Source organism: Triturus cristatus, chromosome 3_1 (genome assembly GCF_964204655.1).
Source record: "Triturus cristatus chromosome 3_1, aTriCri1.1, whole genome shotgun sequence".
Classification (NCBI taxonomy): domain Eukaryota; kingdom Metazoa; phylum Chordata; class Amphibia; order Caudata; family Salamandridae; genus Triturus; species Triturus cristatus.
The window spans coordinates 625,564,355-625,585,286 of NC_140583.1; the positions used below are offsets into that span (position 1 = coordinate 625,564,355).

At 45.7% G+C, this 20,932-nt stretch overlaps 1 protein-coding gene across 1 annotated transcript in view; it reads right to left on the minus strand.

Moving 5' to 3' along the window:
• Positions 1 to 20,932, minus strand: part of IGDCC4 (immunoglobulin superfamily DCC subclass member 4) — a 575,762-nt gene that overhangs the window by 62,904 nt on the left and 491,926 nt on the right. Inside the window, exons 9-11 of the mRNA XM_085644585.1 lie at positions 15,362 to 15,499; positions 12,048 to 12,221; positions 10,577 to 10,807 (exon numbers count right to left, since the gene is read on the minus strand). Coding sequence (XP_085500711.1) covers positions 10,577 to 10,807; positions 12,048 to 12,221; positions 15,362 to 15,499 — 543 coding nt within the window. The remainder of the gene's footprint in view (positions 1 to 10,576; positions 10,808 to 12,047; positions 12,222 to 15,361; positions 15,500 to 20,932) is intronic.

Below are 20,932 nucleotides of genomic sequence, written 5' to 3' on the forward strand. Positions count from 1 at the left end.
GATCATGTACTCATACTGCTGCCACAGAAAACAAATTATTAGCTAAGTGGTAGGGACCATATGAGATATTGTAAAAGGGTGACTCTGGTCACATAATGTGTAGCTGTTCCTCACACACACAGAGAAGAGCAGATCTATCTCGTCAACCTGATAAAAAAACATGGGAGGCACCAGGGCCAGTGGGGAGAATCACGGAAATTACAGGTCACTATATCACCAGTACCCGTCCCCTGGAGATAACTTTACATCCTGCCCAAGAAATGGTAAAAGAGGCTGTTTCCATTGGTAATGTTGCTACCAAGGAGCAGATCAGCTGCTCCATTAGATGTTGCAGAAATATCCCATGCTATTCTCCTGAAGTCCTAGAGAACTACCTTAGTTCAACATAACATTACTGCATTAGAGAAACAAACGGTGATGCTGAGACTGGACAGGATCACCGCAGCTAGAGGAAGGCGCTGGAACAAGAGGTAGAAGCCATGTTGAAAGGGCATATAATTGAGCCATCCCAGATTGCCTCGTATTATCCAGTTGTGCTTGGCCAAAAGGAAATGGCAGCTTATGATTCTGTATTGATTTTAGACAGGTAAACAACATTTTAAAATTTGACATGTACGCTCATGCCCCAAATAAATGAGCTAAGCAAGAAGCTAGAGAATGCCCGTATTATATCCACAGTTGACCTAACAAAAGGGTTTAGGCAAATTCCATTGGCCCCTGAGGTCCGAGAGAAAACACCCTTTGCCACTCCCTCAGGTCTCTACCAATTTAAAGCCCTATCATTTGGGCTTGATAGAGCACCCGCCACTTTTCAGAAGTGAATGGATGCACTGTTGAAACCCCAAGCGCATATGCAGCAGTGTATCTAGACTTTATAGTCGTTTTTAGTCCAACATAGGAGGCCCATCTTGTCCATATAGAGGTGGTGTTAGGAGCTCTAGAACGGGCAGGACTGACAGGTAAACCATAAAAGACCACTCTGGCTACAGATCATATACAATATCTGGGATTTTCCAAATGAGCGGGCCCCATTTGACCCCTGGTCAACAAGGTAGCAGTGATACAACAGAGGACAATCCTTCCTGGGATTAGTTGCTTACTACAGGCAGTTTATTCTACATGTTTTGGACTGCTATACCTCTCACAGATGTATTAAATAAGAAGGAGTAGTTTCTTACCTGTAACTCCAGTTCTGTAGTAGGCGTATCTCTGTTCTTTTTTCCGGCTCCTGCTAGCAGGACCCGGGAGCATTGAGCTCTACCCTTTTGGGTGGATGTTTTGGACTAAAATTGGTTTTTTGAAGATAAAAGTTTGTTCATTCGACGTCTAGAGCCTTTCTCTGCTGCATCCTGTAGTTTGGTGCAGTTTGACCCACTCTATTTTAATTAACATGGCTTTATTTGATAAATGCCCTGAGTGTGGGAGGAAAATGGCCAAGACGGACCCACATGATGTCTGTATTCTCTGCTGATCATCTTCACATGTCCCTGCTACATGTGACATCTGCAAGACCTTCTCCAAGAGGACCCTGAGGGACAGAGAGAAGATTCGCCTTCAGGGACAGGAGAAGCAGAGAACAGGTGGGACCTCTGGGCATGGAGGATCTCCTTCCCCATCCTCTGCCCATGCTTCAGCCACTGGAGGGACCTCCGGGCAGAAAAAGGAGCAGAAACGACGCCTACCGGCCGGAAAATCCCGTTCGACGTCGTGTACGACGGCGAGAGGTACAGCACCGGTGTGTTCGCCGTCGATCCAGGGCTCTGGATCTCGGCGTCCTCGACGTTCGATGTCGAGAGAGGGGCCGGCGAGACCTAGGACTAGGTCGCCGTCGAAGACTTCACAGTCGACGTCGACACACCATCGACGTCGTACTGCGCCCCGCGGACAGCGCCGCTCGCCGTCGAGGCGAGCCCGCTCGTCTCCTTCGCCGTCGACTCATGGATCAACGTCGACGACATCGACGCAGAGACACCGGCGAAGGCCGTCGAGACGAAGGAGATCGCCGTCGAGGCGGAGGAGATCGACGTCGAGGCGAAGGAAATCGCCATCGAGGCGAAGGAGATCGCCGTCGAGGCGGCATCGCTCACAGTCGACGTCGAGAGGCTCGCCGTCGAGACGAAGGCGCTCGACGTCGAGGAAAGACAGGGGACGCCGTTTGACGTCGAGGGGACGCTGTTTGCGTTCAACGGCGTGGAGAAGCCGTACGAGGTCGACGCACAGTTCGACATCGAGGACGAGATCACCTGGTAACACTTCTTCAGTGATTACGATCTCCAGTCGTGGATCTAGGAGAGGAGGAGGCTCTCCCTCGTTCACTTCAGCCTCTTCACGGGGTAGACCCGCAAAGAAGAGAATGGGGGACGGATGTCCGGACAGAGCTAGTCCGGGTTCTCCTGCAAGGGGTGATGGCCGGAGTGAGCCTCCAATGCACCCCCTGCCACTGCCCCCTCAGCCGCGGCCTCAGAAGACTCCTACGCCTCCTCCTCCTCCTCCTCCTCCTCCTCCTCCTCCTCCACCGGACCCCCGGCTCCCTGTGGCGCCTCCTAAGCCACCTACGCCACCTCCGCTACAACCGCCTCCGGTGCCACAGCTCCCTCCTTCTCCGCGGCTACCAGTGGCTCCTAAGACCCCACGCAGACTGAGATCACGCTCTAGATCTCGCCGGCGGTCACGGAGCAGACACAGATCGTCCACTCACACAAGGCATGGACGACGGTGGTATAGATCTCGATCCAGAGGCACGAGGTATACGGACTCGTCTGGTACTGGACGGCTTTCCCGCACGTTATCGGAAACGCCGCCTACTAGAATCTCGCCAGTGGATGATATTGCCATTTTCCAAGATGTACTGATGAGAGGGGCGGCAAAATTGGGAATCTCAGTGACAGTACCAGTTCCCCCTACCTCTGTGATATTTGAGACATTACACAAGGCGCATCTATCACGCCCCCTCCTCCCTCTGGTTCCAGGTCTGGAGGAACCAGCCATGGAGGTCTTCTTGATACCAGCCGTGGTGAAGTCTGCTCCCTCAAGGTTGCAGAAGAAGTACAGGGCCCCTGATTCGGACCCGGCGTTCCTCAGGGTGGACCCTCCCCCGGACTCTGTCATTGTGGTTGCGGCTAGGAAACAACATTCCACGTCGCCCTCTTCAACAGCTCCTCCGGATAAGGAGAGTCGCAAGATGGACTCCTTGGGGAGGAGGATGTGCTCTACGTTGGCCACGACTATGAAGGCTGCTAGCGCCTCCGCTCTGCTGGGTCGCTATGACCGATCATTATGGGACTCCCTGCAACAGTTTGCTGACTCCCTGCCTAGGGATAAACGGGAAGACTTCCAGGAAGTGTTGAATGAGGGCATGATGGTCTCCAACCAGATCATCAGTGCAGCGGGGGATGTGTCATTGCTGGCGGCCCATGGGTACTGTCATGGAGTACACATGACGAGACATTCCTGGCTGAGACTTACCTCTCTAAAGCCTGAAGCGTAGCAAAAGATTGCTAACTTGCCTTTCTCTGGCACGACGTTGTTCGGGTCTCATGCGGATGACGAAATGGCCCGCATGAAGGCCGAAGCAGAAACCCTGAAGGCCGTGGGGTTGGAAAAACCCAAGGAACAGAAGAGATCATTCCGTTCCTATGGCAGGCGTTATTCTAAACAACGCGGCCAAGGGCGTCAGTCTGGTCAACCACAGCAACTCCAGCAACAACAGCAGTTCCCGAGGCAGTCCTTCCAAAAGCGCCAGAGGGGCAGAGGACAGCATCAATCCTCGTCAGGGAACAAAGGCCCGGCCGGGTCGAAGCCCTGAAAGGTCACTTCCCCCTCATCCGTTACCCGCTCCGGTGGGGGGAAGTATTCAATACTACCTGGCAGAGTGGAGAACAATAACTCAGGACAAGTGGGTGCTGAATATTGTTTGCAATGGGTACAGTCTTCGTTTCACCAGCCCGCCTCCACAGATCCCACCAGTGCGCTCTCCATACATGGAGCGAGAGCTCCAGTGGGAGGCGGACATTCTGTTAAAGAAGAAGGCGATAGAGACTGTTCCTTTGAGGCAAAAAGGAAAAGGTCTTTACTCAAGGTTCTTTCTCGTCAGAAAAAAGGACAAGAACGAGTTCAGGCCTATTCTAGATCTGCGTCAAGCAAACAAGTGGATCCGCAAAGAAAAGTTCCGTATGCTGTCCCTGCATCAGATTTACCCTCAGTTGCATCGAGGAGACTGGCTGTGCGCCATAGATCTGCAGGACGCTTACTTTCATGTGCCGATCGCACAAAAGCATCGCAAGTTCCTGAGGTTTCTGGTAGGCAACAACCATTACCAGTACACAGTACTCCCGTTTGGTCTGAAGTCTGCACCAAGGACGTTCTCCAAGTGCATGGCAGTGGTGGCGGCACACTTGCGGAAGAACAAAGTGTTTGTGTATCCATACCTGGACGATTGGCTGATCAAAGCTTCCACGTACCAGGAAGCCCAGTGTCATTTCAACAGGACAGCTGCCTTGCTTCATCGCCTGGGACTGCACATCAACATGACGAAGTCAGTGCCGATCCCTGTGCAGTGTCTCCAGTACTTGGGGGCCTCAGTCAATACTTTGAACGCAAGCGTGTGTCCTTCGGAGGAGAGACGCTTATCTATCCGTTGGAAGGCCCTGCACCTCCTCTCAGCCCACTCTCCTGCAGTGAGGACGGTGGCCTCTTTACTGGGGCCGATGGCTTCATGCATCTTTCTCACCCCCAATGCACGTCTGCATATGAGGCCTCTGCAGGAATGTCTGGAGGATCAATGGGACCAGAGGCGGGGGCGTTGGGAGGACAAGATTCATCTGTCCCAACACGCTCTACAGTCTCTGAAATGGTGGTGCTCCTCAGAGAATGTCTGCAAGGGGACTCCCTTTCACAAGGATATTCCGGTCCAGACCATAGTGACCGATGCGTCTCTCCAGGGCTGGGGAGCGCATTCGGGCCCTCTTCAGATTCAGGGGATATGGTCACAGACAGAGATGACTTACCACATCAACTTTTTGGAACTCAGAGCAGTACACTTGGCCCTGAAGGCGTTCCATCCCTCCTTCAAGACGAACTCCCTGCTAGTTCAGACGGACAATACTACTACCATGTATTACCTCAACAAGCAGGGGGGCTCCCGTTCACGCACGCTGTCTCGGGAGGCACAGACGATCTGGAATTGGCTGGTGGCCAGGAACCTAACGATCACGGCAACCCATCTGCCGGGAGTGCAGAATGCCCAAGCCGATGCGCTCAGCAGGCTCGTTCAAGAAAATCACGAGTGGGTGCTAAACGACGACATGCTAAGAGACGTCTTCGCAGAGTGGGGCACTCCGGATATCGATCTGTTCGCTACGGCAGAAAACAGCAAATGCCGCGACTTCGCGTCCAGGTACTACCAACCAGGGACGCTGGGGAATGCACTATGGATCAGCTGGTCAAACAGCTTTCTCTACGCCTTTCCACCCATTCCCCTGATTCCGGCGGTGCTGATCAAGCTGTCGCAATCCAGAGCCAGGATGATCCTGATTGCTCCGGAGTGGCCGCGGCAATGGTGGTTCACCGACCTTCTTCACCGGTCTGTTCTACCACACCGGCGCCTGCCGTGTCGGCCGGACCTTCTCACGAAGTTCGGAGGACAGATGGTACCCCCCAATCTCTCGTCCTTGAGTTTGGCGGCATGGCTCCTGAGCTAGTACAGTATGGACACTTGAACCTACCTCAGGACTGTATGGAGATCTTGAAAGAGGCGAAGAGACCGTCTACGAGGACTTCTTACGCCTATAAGTGGAAGAGATTCTGCTTATGGTGCACGGCAAAGGACATTGACCCTACATCCTGTAAAGAAGATGTTATTCTGCCTTATCTGCTGCAGTTAGCTCAATCTGGGCTTAACTTTCAGTCTATTAAAGTTCATCTCGCAGCTTTGACTGCGTATAGAAAGGGCCCTTCCCAAACCTCATTTTTTCAAATCCCTGTGATTAAAGATTTTTTGGAGGGTTTGCGTAAGGTGTTTCCCCCTGTTAGACGACCTTCTCCACCATGGGAATTGAACTTGGTGTTGACCAGATTAATGAGGGAGCCTTTTGAGCCTATTCATAAGGCTTCGTTGCAGCATTTGTCCTGGAAGGCTGCCTTCCTTGTGGCCATTACATCGGCCAGGAGAGTAAGTGAGATTCAGGGTCTGTGTTGTCAAGAACCGTATACTGTATTCCATGCTTCTAAAGTGGTAATGCGTACTCATCCTAAGTTTTTACCTAAAGTGATATCGGATTTCCATGTACATCAAATGATAACTTTGCCTACATTTTTTCAGCATCCTTCCTCTCCGGCGGAGAGGTCGCTGCATTCACTAGATGTGCGTAGAGTGTTGAAATTCTATCTAGATAAGACAAAAGACATCCGCAGGTCGGATCAACTGTTTGTAAATTATGGTTCGGTAAGAACTGGTCTAGCTACCTCAAAACAGTCCATCTCCAGATGGATTGTGTCCTGTATTCAGCTCTGTTATCAGAAAGCTAATAAGACGTTAGGGGCTAAGCCTACAGCGCATTCAACTAGGGGCAAAGCAGCGACTACGGCTTTGCTTAGGAATGTTCCAATCGCTGACATTTGTAAGGCTGCCACCTGGAAGTCGGTCCATACGTTTACAAAGCATTACTGCCTGGACTCTGATGCTAGGGCAGATGCGCAGGTTGGACAGGCTTCGCTGAGGAATTTGTTTGCACAGTAATTTGTTGGTGTTCGGTTTTTACTCCACAGCTGTTTTTTGGTTGGGATGGGCTTGCCATTCTATTCATAGATTATGACTATACACAGAGATCCCCTACTACAGAAGGAGTAGTTTCTTACCTGTAACTCCAGTTCTGTAGTAGGGGTATCTCTGTTATAGTCATAAGCGACCCTCCCTCCTCCCCGGTGGAGTAAAACTGACAGTATCAGGCCTGTTGTTATACACCTTCAAAAAGAACTGAAAGTAACTTGCTTTGGCTGTGCATCCTGGGATACCGGGGGTCTCTGGAGAGTTCCTTAAAGGCACGGTATCCTTTTAGCAGACACATAGTGACAGCCTATAGGGCTTGTCTGTCCACCCCTTCCTCTATATTGTTTAAAGGGATTTTGGTGAAGGGAGTGTGATACAATAAAGGAACATGTCAGATGTGAATAAAAATGACATTTAAACTTTATTTTGGCTTTTGTGTTCACTTCAGATGAAGTGCTGGCCAGTGCAGCCATATTGTTATTAGGCTGTATTATTTTGTCTGTCTCTTAAGTGTCTTTGCAGGTTTGCAAATGCAGGACAGCTTAAGAGATATTTTGATTGCTCCGGGGTCCCCGCACATGGGCGGGACTATTCATAGATTATGACTATACACAGAGATCCCCTACTACAGAACCACCCTACCAGGCTTGATACGTGAACTCCCAGTAAAGTTGCCAGCTTCCAGCGGCTGAAGGACTGTCTGTGTAATGCCCCTGTGTTGATCTGCCCTAATTTCCAGAAACCCTTTGTCCTTCACACTATGTCTGGACATGGGTTGGGGCAGTACTGTCTCAGCTGGATGACTCTGGAGCATTATTACCTGTCCTCTATATCAGCGGTCAACTCTTTTTGAGAAAAGGAATGTTTAGTCACCAAATGGACAGTAGGTCGCTCTTTAGTCTTACTTACTGATCATGCACCTTGGTGCAACATTAAGACATTAATCAGAGAATACTGCAGTGATTTTTGGTATTGCAACCCTTTTCATTTAAGACTTATCAACAACCAGGCACACTGCAAACAAATCTCTCCAGGCATCCTATCTCTGCGGCCATTCCAGAAACGGGAGTATTGCCACAAGGATGTCGAAGGCAGCAAGCAATACAACATCACCAACGGAATAAAACGGGATAAGGTGGTGAGGGTTCTAGTGGCGGGAGCAGATGTCACAAGAGAGATGGCTCAAAAAGCTGGTGACAGGGAGCACAGGAAGGAGCATAGAGAAGGAGCAGGTGTAGATCTGTAGAGCCGCACAAATTGTGTCAGAGGATGGAGGATGGTCTTGAAGAGCAGGACTAGCTACAGGAAGAAGGAGAGCTGGCGGAAGACCTGGAGCAAAGCAGTGGTTGGAGTTTGGTGGAATCTGGGAACCCAGTAGAACAGAATCATAAAGTGCAAAGATCCCGTGGTCATAAGGAGGAAGGTGCAACGGTCCCAGACGCCACAACCCAGGAGGCTGACTTGTTTCTTTGGTTTGCTGGATTGGTGGCAGGATATTGGAGGGCACCACTAACTGCGGCTCAGCCAGAGCACATGGAGAGGGTGTGTGGTGGATTGAGTACATCAAACAGTCACTACTTGTCAGCGAGGTGAGTGAAACAGGCATTAAAATTAGCACAAAGCACTACATGTGGAAGACTGGACAGCAGTCTTGTATATGGTATTCTTTTTCTTTAGTTCTGAGGGCCTCATTTCTTCCTGACGGTGCCAGAGGAAAAACCAAAGACAAGACTCGTGGTGTGGGAGGACTGGAAGGGAGCCCTACCGGAGGACACCGTAGGAGACTTGTCTGAGAACAAACCAATTATTTGAACCCTATTTCGAAAAAACGAATTCATACAACGTCTAGTAGACGGGGGGCTCCTTGTTGAGGATGGGCAAGCTGGCTGTAGGGGGGAACCATGGTCAAATCCGCAAAAAGAGTGGGAGAATTGTTGCAGTTGACGAAGTGGGGGGGACAGGCCAAGGAAGTATGCAGTAGCCCATTCTCTTTAAAACTCTCTAGAGCACAATCTGCGTAGTCCCCATACAGGCGAGTTCTGGCAAACAGCATTTCCATCAGCAGGGATTGAAAATCACTTAAGAACTCAGTCGACTGCAGCCACGCATCGTGGCAAATGGCAACACTGGTGCTCATGACCCACCTGATGGAATCGGGGGGGTCCAAGCCGCAACAAATCAAGAATTTGGCTGCATCATGACCATCTTAAATCATGGAGATGGTGCCTGACAAGCTGACGACTAACTGAGGAGCAAGAACATGGTTTGGCCCAAGCCCTCAGTAAGATATTTGTTACTGCCTCATTAAATGGAAGAAGGGTTTGAGAAGATGTTTGCCCTGGCTGGACAACTTCTGTCAGTACATTGGTATTAACCTCCAAGATGGGGTGCTGGGGTTCCATCACTTTAGGCCGCCCTATGCGTGGTAATGACCATGGCGTAGATGAATTTAAAAGTATCTTGGATTAAGCTGATAATCAATTAGGCACCCCCAGAATAACCTACGGTGGTACTATAAGAAGTTAGCAATAGCACTTACAAAACCACTCCATGATGGCATCCATTTGTAATAATACACTTTTGGTGTGGGGGTGGAAATTCAGTAAGAGATGTTTAACTCCGTCAATGATTAATGCTCATCAATTGTTACTTTATGTAGTGGTTCATGAGTTTCAAAGCATGTATACATTGGTTTAAAACAAGAGTACTCGAGTGATTTTTTTAACACCAAAATGGTGATTCTAAAATGGCTGGTGTTTTAATAAGGAAGACACTTTCATTACACATTTCTATTCCTATTCAAGGTCATAGACTTGAGGTGGGGATTCATTCAACTAATTTGAAGATTTTACAATCTGTTACTTTGCTTGTGTTTACCGAAATAAATGTGGGGACTGCTAGAGATATTCTTCTGGAGTTAATTAGAAATTATGCAAATTGAAGTATAGTAAGCCAGAACAAACTCCAGTTCATTCAGGCATGCTACAAGAAAACCTAAGTTTTGAATATATTTGAGTGAGCCTGTAGATGCAGGACAATAATAAAGCCTAAAAAAGCAATATTAGTGCTACCCAGTTACTGACTAAGTTATCTTACACTTTACGATTCACATTTATGGGGAAGTGCTCAACATCATGCAATATGGTGGCCTCTTATCAGATAAATACACCTTCTTATGTTGTGTAGACTAGGTTACCTGTTTTGTCCAAGCTAGAGTCAAGTATGGCCATAAAGAAGAGTCCATGTTTTTGCTGTCTTCGCTAAGATGAAGCAGAAACCACTCATTATGTAATGCTAAGATGTACAGTTCTCAAATCTGTTAGAACTGCGTGCCTGCATGACTTAGATATTACCCAAGCAACTGAAACAACTAACACCCATTTGATTAATAGCAGCTTCTTAGAAAGGCAGAATAGTGTATTACTTAGTTTGCAAATGCATTAGATGTGCTAATGCTTTTTACGGTTTTATAACGTGTCTGTGTAGACCAAAAAACTATATTAAGCCTTATCTAATCCATAGGTAGCAGTAGTACACCTACGTAGTAAACAAACCTGAAGAAACGTTAGTAGCCAATAAATGTGACAATTATTCAGAGCAAGCAGGGTGGAGTGATACACAGTGGCTTTTTCTAGATCAGCCTTCTAACTTCCCTACACACAAAAATCTGTATGAAGCTACTCCACCCTCACTTACAGATCATTAAAAAATTTAATGGCATAGTTCTGGCTTGGGGGTTTCACTAACAAGCCTTCTTCAGGACTGGTTGTATATTTTGCACTCCAGTAGGAAATGTGTGTCCATCCTTACCAAGCTGAAGAATCTCATACTGTTTTTGTTTCTTCTTGAGTTTGATTGGCCCTGCATCCCAGCTTTCCTCGTTGCCCTTCAAGGGATGTTCACTACCGGACTCATCTGTGCTCACAGCACGGTGAAAGAGCTTGTACCCAGAGATCTGAGCATAGTTAGAAGGTGGCAGCCAGCTTAATAACAGGGAGTCAATTCTAGCCCGAACCTTCAACTCTGTAGGCGCAAATGGAACTATGGAAGAGAAAGAGAAGGCAAGACTATGATTGAACAACAGGGACAGAAAGGTCACTGTGACTGGGAGCGAAGGAAAACCACATGCAAAGCGAAAAGGAGAGAGACAAATTAGCATTGAAGAGGGAAGGATCATCTATTGTATTGTTACAATACAACACAATGCAAGACCTAGAGAAGAAAGGCCCATGGGAAGACTATGAACAGCAGAGAGAGAATGGACTATGGCAAACAAACATCAAAAGAAAAGAAGAACAACTGTGAGAGTTGAGGACTGTACAAAAGGGAAAAAGAATGGATTGAAAGAAGAACTATAAAACAAATAAAGAAAATTAATCACCCTGAATGTAAGAGGGAGAAAGAACGATGAATCAAGAACGAAGAGAGAGAATGGTAAACCATGAGTGCCTCTGAAGGAATGGAGTTCAACAAGCAGAAGGAAGAGACATATATGGACAGAAATAAGGATCAGGGACGATAAATGAATGAATGTAAGCAAGATGGAAAGAAGAGCACAGTATGAACAACTGACATAGATAGAATGAAAATGAAGAATAGAAAGAGGAAGGAGGGCCATCCACTCTGAGAAGGAAGGATCACATAGACTGTGTGAAGGGAGGACTATTAACAATGAGGGGAGAAAGAGTAAAATAAACACAGGCAAGAAAAGAAGAACTGTGAACAACAGGCAGAGAGAGAGAAAGTGTGATGAACAAAAGGAGAAGGAAGGGCCTTCTCTTGCAACTGAGAGAGAAGGAACGATAGTCAGAAACAGGAGAAATGAATTAAAAGAATAACAGGGAGTAGAAGGAACTTGAAGGCTAGGAGTCAACAGTGAGAAGGAAAACAGTAAGAGGATGATCAATGAACAAAAGGGAGAGAGGAAAGAGCATGACTAATGGGTGAAGGTGATGGACATTGCAAAGAGAAAAGTAGACAATGGATGGTGAAAGGAAAATGACAGCCCATGAAAAATAGGAAGAAAAGTAAGGGCCATGATCTATAGACAGATGACAAAGAACAAGTAAGAATAGGAAGAGAATAAGGGAGAGGGAAAACAGAGAAATGAAGAAACAAGGGGAGACAAAGAATTTAATCGGAAAAAGGGGTACAGAAGGAAAGACCATAGTCAGAGGGAAGGGAAGGAATTCAATACGTTGTCGTTTTGATCAGTGGTTGGAGAGGTTTACAGGTGATCTCTAACTCACCGCTCCTATTGGTTTACTGCATGGACACCTACCATGTGTCTTGTTGAACTTTTCGGGGGTGCGGTGCTGCATCCACTCCGAGGGGACGCCAAAACCAGCTATTGTGCCAGCTGCGATCCGAACTTTGTAAGCCCGGTTCGGATGCAGAGAGTCCAGGGTCACCTCAGTTTCATTCCCATTAACTTCCACCGAGTACACCTTATCCACTGCAGGAAGAGAAGAGCATAGAAGACAATGGCTGCAAGCACAAACTGAAAAACTAATTATTTTAGTTACCCAATCAGGCTGGACAAAGTAAGATATAAAAATCCATAATGCCAATGCCAGAACACAAGAAAAGATGTCAGAACATGCCAACCTTATGCCGAACTGATGTATGCTATGTTGGCACCAATGCTTCACTGTTTTCTATGGCATGTCAGCTTGGGCTGTGCTTTAACTAAACACACACTGTTCAGATTATTTTTGATGATAGGAAAGGTGCAAAGAATATGCTTTGGTTTGACTGTGCAGTTCAATACAGTCACAAAATAGATGCGATGGAACTCATGTATGACCAGGTGGCCAGGGATACATGTGCTATGTATCACTGCCTACCTTTCTCCAGGTAACAAGGGCGGCTGCACATTAAATGGTTTCGGATCTAGGAGACACTAGAAAAAGCAAGGTGAAGAGTCCTGCGGGGTACTTTGGTAAAACTCGGTTTCATGTTGCTCTGACTGCGATACGAGGTTGCTGTATGTCCTCAATTTACAATAAAGAGGAGCGTGGTCCCATTGTTTGCCGGCCCATAAGGTAGGGTACTGAAGTGATTACCAAACCTGCTGTAATCTTAGAGTTCAGAAATCTCTCTGTGCAATGGCCAGCCACCAAACAGTTTACAAAGCCATTTCGAGCACAGACCGGCTTCAGCTGGTTCTACTCACAATTCAAGAACCAGGGAACCCTGACATCCCTAAATTCAAGCCATGTCAGAGACAGGACTTAACTTTTAAGTGGCAAATCTCTGCTTGATAATCTGGAAACCGTGAGCTGCACACTGGAAAAAATGGATGATTCCTGGATGCCTCTGTTATCTCTTGACTTGTAATTGACTCTGAAGACGTGAGCCTTACAGTTTACTATTATGTCTATGTTTTTATGTTACAACAGGACCTGCCCTTAGGTACTGTGACAAGTAGACAATACTGTTTATTTTGATGAATACTCTGACATACGTCAAATAGTCTTTTGTTCTGCCTCTAACTTTACCTGCGAGAAGTCCCATCACATGGTGCCAAGTGACCAAGTGATGCATCACCCCTTCAGTCAGCTCTTCATCCAACATCAGCTTGCCTTCTGGGAACGGTATTTGCTCTTACCATAACTACCAGCCACGAAAGTACACTGCCTGGGCTAGAGGTTACAACCACTGCCCAGCAGCCATGGGCTTCCCTTATATTAAAGGTCATGATGTAACCTAACATCATGAAACATTCACTTGCACACACTTTAGCCTTGAAAGACACATGTTCATTGCTACCAAGCTCAGTAATACTCGCTTTATCTATCTCAGGATGGTGAAAGGCCAGGCGGACCCAGTGGATTCGAACTGTAACCATGGGGTCAAACCCAGATTGGCGTACAACAAATCCAGCACAGCACAGTACATTTCCTAACCAGCATACCACACTATTGGCCAAGTATAACATTTCCGGCAACAAAGTCTAGGCAAACATCTCATCATCCATATCTCGGCCCAGTATGCTACACCCCCTGATACCACACTGCATGGCATAGCATGCCGCCTAGCCTAGTCCAGTATACCATTCACTGCGGTTAACCCTTCCACAATTTCCTGCCCCAGGGAAACATGAAACAATACGGTTTCTCATTCCTTGACAAAGGAAACTACTGCTGCTCCCACTGACGAGATACAATTTTTATTTTATTTATTTATAAAGTTTTATATAGTGCGAACATGATCCCAATGGATATGAGAGTGCTTCACACTTGGCAGGAAGGAAGGTAATCAAGGGAGGACAGGCGTAAATTAAGAATACCAAACGACACAGTTACAGAAGGAGGCATCAAAGAACATCACATTAGCTAGTAAATAGCGAACTGGGAGAGGAGCAAACGAATAAATATGGGAGTATAGCAACCAACTCAGGGCTTAAAGGTGTAAGGGAGTCTAGGGCCCTCACACACACCGAGGGGTGTCATGCTTCATCATCGGGTAGTTCCTCATTGGGCCGGCGCTGCAATTCCTGAAATAATAAGGATAACCATCTATGAATCTACACAGTTGCAGTATAACGTTCCTGAACCATCTCAAATTGTAATTGCTAGCCCTTAAAGCAAGCCACAGGGCACTGGCTCCTCTTTTGATAGGGAGGTTTTCCTCCTTTCTTGATTGTACATCTCTGCATCCCTCCTGACACCAGCATATCATTCTGGCAGTCCACACCACGCGGGACGCCTACTTAAGATGGTTTGGGGCTGTCCTCCTGTCCTGAAGAAGACCCACCGCGACACATTAGTTATGCGTTGCTAGGGTCAAAACGTCGACATTTAATTTTAGACCAGTCCTAGACATCTCTGGGTCCGATCTTTGAGCAATTTGGCCCTGTACCAGAGTGATCTTGATAATCATTGTTCTGACCATTTTCAACAATTGTATATATTTTGTACATGGTTTCACAATTGTACATATACACTTTGTCACCTGCACTGAGCACTTATGTCACTTTGAAACACTTTTCACTATTGCATTTTATTCTATTCAGACAGCCTGAACAGATTAACATATGTATATTCATGTTAACTGAATAACAATAATAATAACTGATGTACAAAAAATGTTGAGTTTTTTTACTTTTCTTGTGGTTCTGATACTTGCTATTACTCTGTTGCATGCATAGATTTGGTTTATTTAAATAACTACTGGACTCTTTAAGTAAAAATAAGTTTCTGTAATTCTGTTTTGAATTGGTTCCGTCCAATAAAGTAATTTTCACTCCCCGACAGAGCCGCTGTAGTGCATTATATATATTTACCCAGGCTCTGAGGGGCACTGGGTTATCCCATTGTGTTTACCAGCGCTTTGAGATGGCATATTTAACTAAATAGCTAATGGTTTAACTTTGCTGGCAACACGATCTGCTAAACTTGCTGCCTTCGCTGCATCAAAGTCTCCATATAACTCAAATTCATCACAATAAACAACAAGATTGGTCACAGCTGTTGTTGCACCTTTTAAATGACACAGACTGTAAACCATATTGATGAAAGATCTAGAATTCCTATAGTGTTACAGAAAGGTCTCCTTCCCTCTGAACCCTTTCAGCTCAGAAACACGGCTTACCTTCCTTCACAGTGCAATAGTCAATTTGATACTTTATGATTTTGCCGTTGCTCACTTCCGGTTGAAGAGGTAGCCAGCTCACAATGATATCAGTTGGAGTATTGCTGGACAAGGAGTGCTGGGGGGCAGCTTCCGGCACTGAAGATGAAAAGAAAGAAGACAGTAAATAATGGAGTGTAATGAACATCCTGCACGGTACATGCGTGCCCGCAGGAAAAACACCCAGCAAAGAACCTAGGTGAGCGCAGGTAGAGCGAGACAGCGCATGAGAAGCAGAGAACGAGGAGACTGAACAGAACAACTGAATACACATTAAGAGGAGAGAGTATAAGGTGCTGCCCTCTCCCGGACTATTGCATTTCCAGAAATTCTGGAATGGCTTTTCAACCATTGGGAGGGTCCCGTGGTGCCTCTCCGTATGCATTGTGTAAGATAAGTAGAGCTTTCCTCAGACCAGTTTTAACTGTTATTCTGTGATACCTGGACGAGGAACTTGCCTTGCAAGTCAAAGATCCACTGGAGAGGAGCTGCAGTGTTGTAGTCAATGCCATTGGTGAGAGGCATTTTGGCTTGGCTTGAATTGTTGTGCTACATTAACCAATCCCACCCTGCCACTATATGCACAGGATGTATGCAGCTTAAGGAAGTACAAGAGAAGACTAGTCACGCATAGTCTACACGAGAATCAAAGGGCAAACCAATGTATAACAATTGCTGTTTAGGAGCTCAATAAACATCATGCCAGAGTTTCTGGATAACCTCTATGACAATCAGTTCCTTTCATTTAATGGTATGGAAATCTATCTGAAAATCTGGTCTTGAACCAGCATTCCTGGAATCACGTGGGGCACCACAGGCCTAGATCAGTCATTTCATATACTGAGTAATGACATCAATAAGAGAGACTTAATAAGCTTCAGAAAGAAATGAACAAACAGGTCGCTACCCTCTACATGTGTTCTTTGGAGGGATGGTTTACTGCTGATATGTGATAATGTTTTACACAGACTTTACAGATAAAATAATGTTTAGTACTAGAAAAATCTATAAAGTAAAAGGTTACTTGCCCTGTAAGCATCTGTTCATCAAGTGTAGTGCTGTTGATACACATACTCTGCACACGCCTGACACCTAGCCTTGGGCTCCGATGTTTGCAGGTTGTTTTTCTTCAAAGAAGGCTTTGGAGTCACAGGATGCACTATGACTTAGTGGGCAATGAGCAGGAGTACCCATGCCATGTTAGATTGTTTTTCGCACAGCAGGTGAGATTAAGTATGCAGTGGCAAATTAAGGCAGTATGTGAAAGTAAGTTAAGTAATAAAAGAAGAGATCTGCAAGTAAAAACACACACTTCTGGGGAGGAGGGTGGGCCCATGTGAATAGATAGCACTACAAGCTATAAACAGAGGTTAACGTGTGTAACACTTTCCATTCATAGCATGTGTTACAGTAAATACACATGCTCTGCACAGACTGTAAAGGAGTCCCCTACTAGCGGTGGCTAGAGTGTGGTTGATGTAGATGTCTGAAACAAAGTCTGGCCAAACACAGCCATCTGATGCTCTATGATATACACACAATAATGTTAAGTGAATGCAGTGGTGGCTCCTCTGCTAAGGCGGAGGAGTGTTGCCCCCCTCGATTTTCAGCAGTGGAAAAAAGGAAAAATAAAATGACTATAACACGTTGTTATTATCATTTTATTTTTCCTCACTGAGGCAGTTTTAAGGGGCTGGCTGGGATGTCTCACAGCCAGCGGGGGGGAAGGGGTTCATGCCCTTAAGTACCCATGATGGTTTGGCCAGCTGTCTCGGGTCGGCCAAACAGTCATGCACACTTAGCATGTTCTCCACCGGTCTATAATGCACAGCCTGGGTGGAGAACATGCCTGGGCTCCCACTACCTGCCTGAGCGCCGAACCACGGCGCTCAGACCAATCATGACGCTGCTGTCATGGTGAAGGCATCGGGATTGGCTTAGAGGATCCTGTTTGCTTCCTGTTTCCAGAGGAGAGACATGCCACAGGAGACACAGCGGCCCTGCAGAGGAGGTAAGTGGATGCCACCCCCATTCTGTAGAAGCCGACGCTGAGTGAATGTGCATGGGGTTAACCAGGTGGCAGCCTTACATATGTCAGTCAGCAGGATATTGCCAAGGAAGTAGAATTGTAACGGAGGCCCTCGCAGCCCCTGCAGTGGGTGGGGAACCCCCCACCATTCACCTCAATGGGGAATCCCTTTGGGCTGGCCATTTGCAAACAAATGTTCACTTCAGTCGGGTTCGAATGCAAGAAGAAATGCTAAATTAGTTGAGAATACTTTACTGTATAACATAACATGGGCATCCAATGTGGGTGAGCTGCACACCAAGCAAGGAGAAGAAAGCAACTTTCAGAAAAAAACTCACACATTATACAAGCCAAGCACAGACTCCACCGACCTGACCAACAGCTAGCTTCCAGTTTATATAATTAAAGCCCCAAGGACACAACAGCTGCCGAAAAGCGCAAAACTAGACAAATTTAACATGCAGACATATGGCACATACGTAAAATGAAAGTCAGAAAGAACTACACATAATACTGACTCCACACCCAAACCTTCTGGAAATGAGAATATATACCTTAGCATCACATGCGTTACATCGCATGCTTTTACAACTCGAGCCATTACATCGCAAGTCGTTTCAATGACTCGCTGTAGGGGGCGCGCTGGACTTAGAAATAGTAAATTTACTATTCCTACTCCAGTTTGTGCAACAGCAGGGAAGGTGTTGGATTGTAAATCCAACACCAGTGCGCCCCCTCCAGCAAGTTGTTAGACTGATTAGCGATGTAATGGCTCCCGTTGTAACAACGCGGTCGTTGTAACGACCGCTTTGTAAAAGCATGCGATGTAACGCATGCGATGTTATGGCTGTTTCCCGGAAATGAACACTACTACATAAGCATCCCATATTTGATCTAACAACTCTGTTCTTCCCCGGCCTTGATTAACTAAGTTGTTGCAAAGCCTTCCCCATCTCCCAGGGATAGTTGCCTCTAATGATATCAACAGACAAATTCCGAGCCATCAGTCATTTGAAACCTGCACACATTGTGACAGAACCATCTTTAATACTCAATTATGAGCTAACCTCAACATACCCTATAAACCTTCCTTCTTCCTATGAGCTGAAGAGGTGTGAGCCCTGCTCAAGAATGTAGCTTATTATGGCATGCCCGGAACCTGGTACTCATGGCACCTGACTGGTCACAGACCCCCATGCACACTTGCTAAGAACCTTGTTTATCCGGGTCATTCCCTTGTGGGTGGTACAAATTCTACACCACAAGCTTACAAGAATTTACTCATTTCACTACAAACTGCACACCAGTATTTGACTCTAGCATGTGCAAATAATCCTCAAGTGAGGATATCTCATTATGAAATGTAACTGTACAGCTGTAGTCTGGATGCTGTGCTACTTATTTGCCACTTATTACTGTACCCTACCACGCTGTATCTTGCAAAATCCACAGCAACGACAGCTCATTATTTCTCGGATAGTGGTTCTACCTCCAATAGCCATTTCCTAATCTACCACTGCATTTTCACTTGAGGTAGGGATGTAGGATAGGATGGAGGAAGACACACAAACAAAGCCCAACAGGAACACTTCAACCATCACTTAAAAATAAATCCCAAAATGCACTTCATAAACCAAATAAGCACCCACTCATATAGGAGGAAAAAAATATCATCTATAGCACTAGCTACCCTTCAACAACGTATCTGCCACCTTCCCATAAGGCTGCCTGCATATAATGCCCAAGCTGGACATCATATTCTAACACCGTTGCAACATACAGTGCTTGTTTTCATTCTTACCTGAGATCGGTAAAAAGGCGCAACACATGTTTTATCAATATAAACACAGGTGAGACTCAAAGAGAAGATTCAACAGTCCTTCTCACCACTCTTCCTTCAAGATAGCAGGTAACACTTGTCATGTACTTAAGAGAGCATCCCTTAAAGTGTGCTTGGTTGGCATTGCTCCACAATTAAAAATAAGTTTGTGTACATATGCTCCGAATGACCCCAGCTTGGCACCAGACATTTTCAGCAGTGCACTGTGCAAATCATTACCTTCCCTTTCAGCTAACACATATTGCTTATGACAGATGCGAATGTCCTAATCAGCTCTCTTTTGATATCTCCAGTCTAAAATATCGACCTTAGCCTCATTGGAACTGTATAGACAATGAATACCCGTTAAAACTAAGAGCACTTCAATGTATTATACATGGGATAAAGAATCATATTGTACATTATAAGCATATTACAAGTTACCGAGGAGTTCAATGACCTACAATATCCTAATCCTGGGATGACTTACAATATCCTAATCATGTACGCCAGGGGGTACTTTATTCCTTATGATACATGGTCACACCATCACCTAATCCACAAAACACTTCAATCCTTGGTGTGTGGCTCTTTCATATGAAACAGTGGGCAAGTTTCAAAACATTAACAATAAAATAGAATCTGTAGTGCAAGAATTAACACAAAAAAAAGATGTTAGATATTTGTTGCAAGAATATATTTAAATGAGTTTAATTCAAGGCAGTTTTCGTTTTCAAAAAAGGTACAGTTGCCCAGAATGTGTAGAAACATGCATAAAGATTGGAACGTGTCTAATTACCTAAGGAGAGAAACAAAATAAACATTTTGCCATAAATATCTCCTTTCTGGTTGTTACTGCACAGCTAGAAAAACTGAGGAGGAGAAAGAAAAGCAATGTGTTTTCATTCTATAAACAACTTATGTATTTATGCTTCGTGACCTGACGTGCCTGTCCCCTCGTCTGCAGGCTCTGGCAGCAGGCACTGTGACTTCAGAATTCAACTACAAGTTATTATAGTTGAGTTAATTTCTTTATGGTCAGCGACTGGGTGCATCACAAGTTGCCAATTATAAAGAAATTATAGGCAGCCTTTTATACAGGGATTGCAGAATCCCATGTATTATAATAACGCTAAATCATAAGAATAAAACAGCACGCAGAGCAAGGGTATCAAATCAACTGACAGAACTGAACATATGAACTGTAGAAAATTGGCTGCTGAAACTCGAGAATGAGCTTTATTATGTAGGTCAGCAGTCAACGGGGTGAAAGGCACTATATTAATGCTACAATACAATATCATGTTTAACCTCTGTTAGTGTTCGTCTGTGGAATGTTTACTATAAGGACTCCGATATCTGGTTGGCTATTTTTCGTTAGCAGGACACTTTGACGGTTTTCATGTTCTATTTTTGCTATTTGTTTTTGAATGATTAGACATTTTAAGTAGTAATTATAGCATATTCGATCTTTTATTTTCACGATCACATGGCAAGTTTTCATAAGTTGCACCTTTTTGCTTTCTTTTGGGTTCTTTTCTATTACTCCCCACTTCTGTGGCAGGTGATGCTGAGACAAACCTAGCAGGAGGGACCAGTGGTCTATGTTGTGGATTTGTGGTACTTCTTCAAAATGTGTGTTGTCTTTGGGTGGGGCACCTTGTCAGAGAAGTCACACAACTGA